Source organism: Geospiza fortis, unplaced genomic scaffold, assembly GCF_000277835.1.
Source record: "Geospiza fortis unplaced genomic scaffold, GeoFor_1.0 scaffold375, whole genome shotgun sequence".
In the NCBI taxonomy this organism is placed as follows: domain Eukaryota; kingdom Metazoa; phylum Chordata; class Aves; order Passeriformes; family Thraupidae; genus Geospiza; species Geospiza fortis.
In genome coordinates, this window is record NW_005054641.1 from 284,087 (window position 1) to 291,892 (window position 7,806).

The window sequence follows — 7,806 nt, forward strand, 5'->3', positions numbered from 1 at the left end:
CTGGAAGAGGAAAGGAAAACATCCCTGGTGGTAAAACTGGAAGAGGAAAGGAAAACATCCCTGGTGGTAAAACTGGAAGAGGAAAGGAAAACACCCCCAGTGGCAGAGCTGGAAGAGGAAAACACCTCCAGTGGTGAAGCTGGAAGAGGAGAGGAAAACACCCCTGATGTTGAAGCTGGAAGAGGAAAGGAAAACACCCCTGGTGGTGAAGCTGGAAGAGGAAAGAAAAACACCCCCAGTGGTAGAGCTGGAAGAGGAAAGGAAAACACCCCCAGTGGTAGAGCTGGAAGACGAAAGGAAAACACCCCTGGTGATGAAACTGGAAGAGGAAAGGAAAACACCCCCAGTGGTGAAGCTAGAAGAGGAGAGGAAAACACCCCCAGTGGTGAAGCTGGAAGAGGAGAGGAAAATACCCCCAGTGGTGGAGCTGGAAGAGGAAAGGAAAACACCTCTGAACTTGCACCGTTTCACTTTGTGTTGGTTCCAAGGCAGGTGGGGAGCTGCCAGGCAATGTGGCAGTTCCAGGCTTTGAAACCGAGCTGGTAGAGAATCGTGGAATTGTGGAGTGGTTTGGGTTGGAAAAGGACTTGAAGCTCATCCAATGCCACCCCCTGCCATGGGCATGGACACCTTCCGCTACACCAGGTTGCTCCAAGCCCCTATCCTTCAAATCCAAGGATATGTGGGCTTTTCCTGGGATAGCTTTCCTCTTTCCACCTCTATTTCCAGAGAATCCAAAAGCTGAAATATGTTCTGAATCCAAAATTTTGAATGTATCATTTTCCCTTCTAAGAACTGCCATGGCTTCCCCCATTCATCTTCATGTCCACAGAGCTGCAAAATTACCGGGGATCATCCTCATTTCTGTTCCTCACTTGTTGCAAGAACAAGGGATCAAAGTTTCCACCCTGGCTGTGTTACTGCAGCCCCAAAATTCTTTTACAGAATGTGATTGGCCCAGGCACAGAGGCTCGTGGCCATTCTGAGGTCCAGCTGTTATTAAATGATATAAAAATGTGTCCTGCACATTCAAACCCACAGAACTTGCGCAGTTCCCACGTGCCAGCCCCACCACAGACCCATCTGGGTTTTCACCCTGCTCATCGCTCTGCATCCCGCTCTGGTGCCTTGATTTCACTTTTCTCCGCAGGGATTGGACCCAGAACAGAGCTGGAGCCCACCTAAACCCCGAGGATTTGGCTCAGGCAGAGGGGTCCTGCTGCCAGCACGAGCCAAGGTATCAAATGAGCCGCATCCCATGACTAGGAAAGGATAAAATCCCAGAGAAAAAAAGAGACTTACCCTCTTCAGCCATCGGAAACACATTTAGAAGGTAAAAGTCGACTGAATGAGGAGCTTAAACAGCCTCGGGAACATTTATATGGCGTTTAACATGTATGGGAAGTGAGACACCCTCGGGAATGAGAAGGATTTATTTACCAAACTGCGATATCAGTGTTTGCTTTGACTCCCGATCCATATCTCCCTTCACACCGCTCATTTCGCCGCTGTAATTGTTACTTCTGTGTAATGAGCCCGTTCCTGCGCCCCTGCCCTGGGCTACGCAGGAATCCTCCGGCCCCCAACCCCGGGAGAGGCGGGTGGGAATGTGGGTGTAGGAAAATGCCCAGCCAGAGCAGGGACCGTGGGGAGGAACAGCTCCCAGAGCTCTGGTGACAACCTGATCCCTCCCCGGTGGCTCCAGGGGGAGCTTTTTTTTCCGAGGAAAACATTTGCACATGAGCCAGAAGTTCGTTCAAAGCGATTGATGCCCTAAGTGGGAATTTTGCAAGGGTGCTCAAAGAGAGCTTAAAGGCAGAATTTGCGGAGGTGGGAATGTCCCCATGCTTAAACCCAGCCTGGCTGGATTACGCTTTAATGAAGGATTATGCCACCGCATCCCTCCCTTCCTTCTTTCTCATCTCCTTCCCCTGGTTTGGAACCAGCTCCTGGAGGCTGGACCGGCTCCAGAAAGTTCTGCCGTGGTGACAAAAAGTCCCAGTTTTGGCCAAAACCCCATCCCCGGGAAGAAATCCGTGCGTGGGGCTGTGGGGCTGCCAGGACAGGGTGCAAAGCCTGGGAGGGGAGGATTTTTGAGGCCGGGAGGAAGATTTGGAGCAGCCTGAGGGATTTGATGCTGGTTTTATTCCCTCTTGCCTGGCCCGGGGCTGGATTGGCTGGCTCGAAGGTGAGGCTTCCCTCTGGGCACAGATCATGGAATTCCAGAACCCCTGAGGTTGGAAAAGCCCTCCCAGACCATCAAGTCCAGCCTGTCCCTGCTTCGTCAGCCAGCCCAGAGCACTGAGTGACCTGTCCAGGCCTTCCTTGGACGCCTCCAGGGACGGGGACTCCAAACCTCCCTGGGCAGCCCCATCCAAGACCTGACAACCTTTCCATGAGGAAATTCCTCCTGGTGTCCGCCCTGAGCCTCCCCTGGCACAGCCTGAGGGTGTTCCCTCAGCTTGCTGCAGGAAAGGGGAGGATGGCAAGGCCGCGGATGTTGTCATGGATGTTTTATTGGCCACCTGCTGCTGTTGGGTCATCCCCAACCCCTGCTCTTCCCAACTGAGCTTGGTGGGCTTGGTCACATCTCCCATCAGGTCCATAGAGGTGGTCATTGTGTGCTGGCACCTCAGAGGACACAGAGGGCCTGCACCATGCCCTAAAGGGTGTTGGTGCTGCGGTTCCTTCGAATTTTGGGGTCTTCTGTTCCTCCCTCTCAGAGCCCAGGTGGAAAATGAAAGTGGAAAACCTCTGGGGCAATAAACCGGGTGGCTTTGGAGTTAAACATCTCATCAGAGGCATTTCTGCATCCCAAGACCACAAAGTGCAGGTTGGTGGTTCAAGAAAGAAATGAACTTCCAAAAAAAGGGGCAGGTTTGAGCAATTGTAACATTTATTGGCTGTAAAAAGTGGTAGAACTTTATCAAAGGCGCCCCAACACCAGGAGCAGGGCACAGCAGGGCAGTCCTGGAGATCTCACACGGGTGTCCAGGGAACAGGGACAGGAGAGGACACGCTGGGAAGGACCAGGCAGCAGAGCCAGGGATGGAGGCAAGGATGGCAGAGACTCAGAACTGGAGCTGCCTGGGGCTGTTACTTCTGCTGGCCATAGGGCCAGTAGGAGCTCTGCTTGCTCTGGTGGGACACCACGCTGGGGATGACAATGGGACATTTCTGCTGCGAGGAGCCTCCGCCGCCACCTCCAGAGCTGATGATGATGGTCTGGCCTGAGGAGCCACCACCGCATCCTCCTCCCATCCCATAGCTGGATCCTCCACTGCAGTATCCAGAGGAACCTCCACTACCTCCACCTCCAGTGATGGTCTTTGATCCTGAAGAGCCACCACCATACCCTCCTCCCATGCCATAGCCTGAATATCCCCCACCACAGTATCCAGAGGAGCCTCCACTACCTCCACCTACAATGATGCTCTTTGATCCTGAAGATCCTCCACCGTATCCTCCACCCATGCCATAGCTGGATCCTCCACCGCAGCACCCAGAGGAACCTCCACTGCTTCCCTCTCCCATTATGATCTTGGTTCCTGAAGACACACCGCCACATTCTCCACCCATGCCATAACCTGAAGATCCTCCACCACAGTATCCAGAGGAACCTCCACTACCTCCACCTACAATGATGGTTTTTGATCCCGAGGATCCACCACCATACCCTCCACCCATCCCATAGCTGCCCCCACTGCAGCATCCAGAGGAACCTCCACCTCCAATGATGGTCTTGGATCCTGAAGATCCACCATATCCTCCACCCATCCCATAGCTGGATCCTCCACTGCAGCATCCAGAGGAACCTCCACTACCCCCACCTACAATGATGCTCTTTGATCCTGAAGATCCTCCCTATCCTCCACCCATTCCATAGCTGGATCCTCCACTGCAGCATCCAGAGGAACCTCCACTGCTTCCCCCTCCAATGATGGTCTTTGATCCTGAAGATCCACCATATCCTCCACCTATCCCATAGCTTCCTCCACTGCAGCATCCAGAGGAACCTCCACTACCCCCGCCTACAATGATGCTCTTTGATCCTGAAGATCCACCACCGTACCCTCCTCCCATGCCGCAACCTGAGTATCCTCCACTGCTTCCCCCTCCAATGATGCCCTTTGATCCTGAAGATCCACCACCGTATCCCCCTCCCATCCCATATCCAGAGGAACCCCCGCTGCAGCAGGATCCACCTCCTCCACCACCAGAGCTGATGATGACTTTGCCCCCTCCGCCCCCGCAGCAGGAGGAGCCTTGGGATTGGTAACTGGAGGAGCTGTGGCAACCAGAGCCCTGGCTGTGGCACCCGCTGGACTGGGAGGACATCCCATGGCAGCCTCCGGAGCTTTGTCTGGAGCACATCTTGGAGCAGTGACCCTGCAAGGAACGGAGCTGTCAGAAAGGAGAACTTTGGAGACGCAGCTGAGCCCTCCCAGCTCAGGAAGGGAGAGTTCCCAGGACTTGTCCCATCTTCTGCAGCCCTGCTTTAAACTCCCACCCTGAGACCTGTCCTGACATCCCAGGGAGCTCTCTGCAGGTCACAACGGTTCCAGGAACCCTCTGCGTGCAGGGAGGTTGGGAACACTTCCCGAGGTTTGCACACATGCTCTGACACGCCTCAAAAATGGTGTGGATCCTTCTGGATGTCTCACACTGACTCAGCAGCTCAAAGTTCAGCTTTCAGGGCTGCACCTGCAACGCCCCTGTCTAAGGAAGGGAGCTCTGTTGGCACCTCCAGTTGGTTTTGGAGCCACCACGGTTCAAAGAACACCCAAAGACAAACTGGTGGAGGGATCTCCCTGCCCAGAGGTTCCAGAAGTTTCCGTATCCACTGGCTTACCTTCGGTGCTGGTGGGGACGTTGCAATGCTCGGCCGGGTTGGATGAGGAGCTCTGGGATGGCTGAGCTTTTATACCGGCTGCACCGCGCTCCCGAGGGAAGTGAGACACCCTAAGGAATGCTGAGAGATTTATTGACAGAGCTTGGCCTCAGCTGCCTCCTTCCTTGACTCACCTGCAGCAGAGGAGATGTGAAGGAGGTGCATCAGCCCAGCTCTGTGTCGCAGCCGCTAATTCCGCCTAATGATTCCCTTCCGGGAGCCTCGCGCCGAATTTTTGGGGCAAATGACATCTCAGGGTCTGTTTTGGGGGGGTCCCGATGTGTTTCTGCTGGGATGGAGCTCCCTGGGTGCTCAGGACAGAGTGGGGACTGAACAGATGCCAAGCGGAGTGAGTTGGAGCCAGAGATTGATGGAAGGACAAGGATGAAGGATGTGCTTGAGCAGAGTCACAGAAAATTTTGGAGAATTCCCTCAAGGACTGGCAAGATGGGGAGCAGGAGCATGTCCATCCTGCTGGGAAAGGCCAGAGGTGCCACCCCAACAGAGTTACCTGCTTTGGAGCTGCCCAGAACTGTGTCAGAGGATGTGGCAGTGACAAAGGGGACATTTCCCTCCAGTCTTTTGTGACCCCAAGGCGGAAGCGGCTGTTGAATTTCCATGGAGGTCTGTGCTCAGCTCCAGCTTCCAGGGGTCTCAGTCTCCAGGCTGGAGTGGGGAAAACCTTGGAATCCTTCTGTTTTAAAAGTTGCACTTGAAGGCCATCAAGACCTGACCCTTGAAGGCCATCAAGACCTGACCGTTGAAGACCATCAAGATCCTTGAGCTCTAGGACATTAAACACCCCCTCTACCTCAACAGGAATTTCTGAGGGTCTTCAGTGGCCACCCCACCCACACCTGGGCAGGGGAGTCACCTGGCTGTGTTCCCTGCTGGAGGATGACAATTTGTCAGCACAGCTGTCCCAGCACCAGCTCTGTGTCACGCGTGTTTGGAGCCTGACAGCAGCATCCGCCCTCCTGGGACGCTGAGCAGAGGAAGGACTAATAGAGGTTTTGGCTCTTGTGGGGACGAGTGACAGCAGCAGCAGGTCCCGGCTGTCACCATGAACGTGACTTTGAGCACTCACACATGACACCCTTGGGATGGGGACAGGGCCACCAGCAGCGGGGACACACGTGCAGGGGCTTCCTTCGTTCAGCTTTGGAGTCCCTCCCATGGCCTTATCTCTGTTCTCATCTCCAGATCTGAGGTGTCACCGCTGTTCTGGCTCCCAGCTCTGGCGTGTGGGTGTTGTACTCCTGAGGATCTCAACACCTTGATCCCTTCCGTGCCTTCAGCCTGTAGGGACTTGCCCAGATTAGGACTCGGGATTAGCCAGACTCGGGATTAGCGGCTCACTGGCACAGAGGGACACCCAGCACGAGCAGCTCGTCCTGACCCAGGGATGTGGAAAGGCCGCGGAAGTTTTTGGAGGGGTGGTGAGAGGAGCTCCTGCAGATCACAGAGTGTGGAGAGCCCAGGGTGGGACCCCCTGGAAGCACTGGACCTGCAGCCCATGGATTTGTTTGCCAGAGGTGTAGGAAAAGCATGGCTGGAGCACAGGGTCGGCACTGCCACAACCTCTCCAGGTTAGGGAGAAGTTTGGATATCTATGTTTGCTGAAGGGAAATGGGGATGTAAAATGCTTCGGGGCCACGTTCTCAGTTTTGTGATCTCTGCTGGGCCCTTTTTCCTGCAGTCCTGGAGCCTTTGGGAAGGGCTGGCGGGTCATGGAGCCTCTTCATCTCCTCACCACAAACATCTCAGTCGGTTGTTGATACAAGAGAGGACAAATCCCTGGCCAAATCCTACTCTAGATCCCTTTTCCCACCAGATTCCCTCAGGCACAGTGATGCTGACAATGTGGGGCATGATCCTGGAGAAGAACTGTCCAGTTTTCTCCAAAAGGCAGGAATCTGTCAGTCGTGATCCCCCAAGAGTTTCATGGCTGATGATCCCTCTAGAGTTTCATGACTGATGATCCCTCTAATTCCTAATTTTGTTTCCTCCCTACCAGGTGTGTTTGTGAGGTGAACAAATCCCCCCTGGGCTTAAAATTAACGTTTACTGGACTCAAGACTAATCCCACCAGTTCCAAAGAGGACTTTGGGAGTCCTTTTTGAGATGATTTTCCTGATTTGAAAGGAAAGCCAACTGTCTCTGGGCTGCATCCAAAGAAGAATGGGCAGGATGGTGAGGGAGGGGTTTTTCTGCTCTGGTGAGATCCCACTGGGAATGCTGTGTCCAGTTCTGGTGTCTCCAACGTAAGAAGGACATGGAATTGTTGGAACAGGTCCAGAGGAGGCCATGAAGTTGATAAGAGGAACCCCTCCCCTATGGAGCCAGGCTGGGAGGGTTGGGAATGTTCAGCCTGGAGGAGAGGAGGTTCTGTGGAGACTCCCCAGGATCTGCAGGGGCTCCAGGGAAGCTGGAGAGGGACTTTTCCTCAGGAACTGCAGGGACAGGACACAGGGAATGGGGTCAGGATGAAAGAGGGGAAAATTATGTTGGGTATAGGAAAGATCTGCTCCAGCACTGGAGGGTGGAGAACATTTCCCAGCAGAATGTTTTGGATGTTTTACTCATTTTTTCGGGAAGCAAACTGACAAAGGAGAATAGAACCTCACAAACCAGTTCTGTCCGTGCACAGAAATCTTTATTTCCCGTCACATTTATGGCACAGAGGAGCCACCTGGGAGTTCACAGCTCGGGGATGCAGCACCAAGGGAACACAAGGGATGCGGATGTGCTGGGGAAAAACGTGGAGGGCAAAGACTTGGCCGTTCCTGATGGGAACCAGAGCTGCCCAGGGCTGTTACTTCTGCTGGCAGGGCCAGTGGGAGCTCTGCTTGGTCTGGTGGGACACGCTGGGGATGACAACGGGACACTTCTGCTGCGAGGAGCCTCCGCCGCCA

The 7,806-nt window shown here is 54.2% G+C and overlaps 1 protein-coding gene across 1 annotated transcript in view; it reads right to left on the bottom strand.

The window, feature by feature from the left end:
• Positions 1-3,096: 3,096 nt before the first annotated feature.
• Positions 3,097-7,806, bottom strand: part of LOC102036733 (loricrin-like) — a 10,978-nt gene continuing 6,268 nt past the window's right edge. The window contains 1 exon segment of the mRNA XM_031064837.1: positions 3,097-4,265. Within this exon segment, the coding sequence (XP_030920697.1) occupies positions 3,097-4,265 (1,169 nt within the window).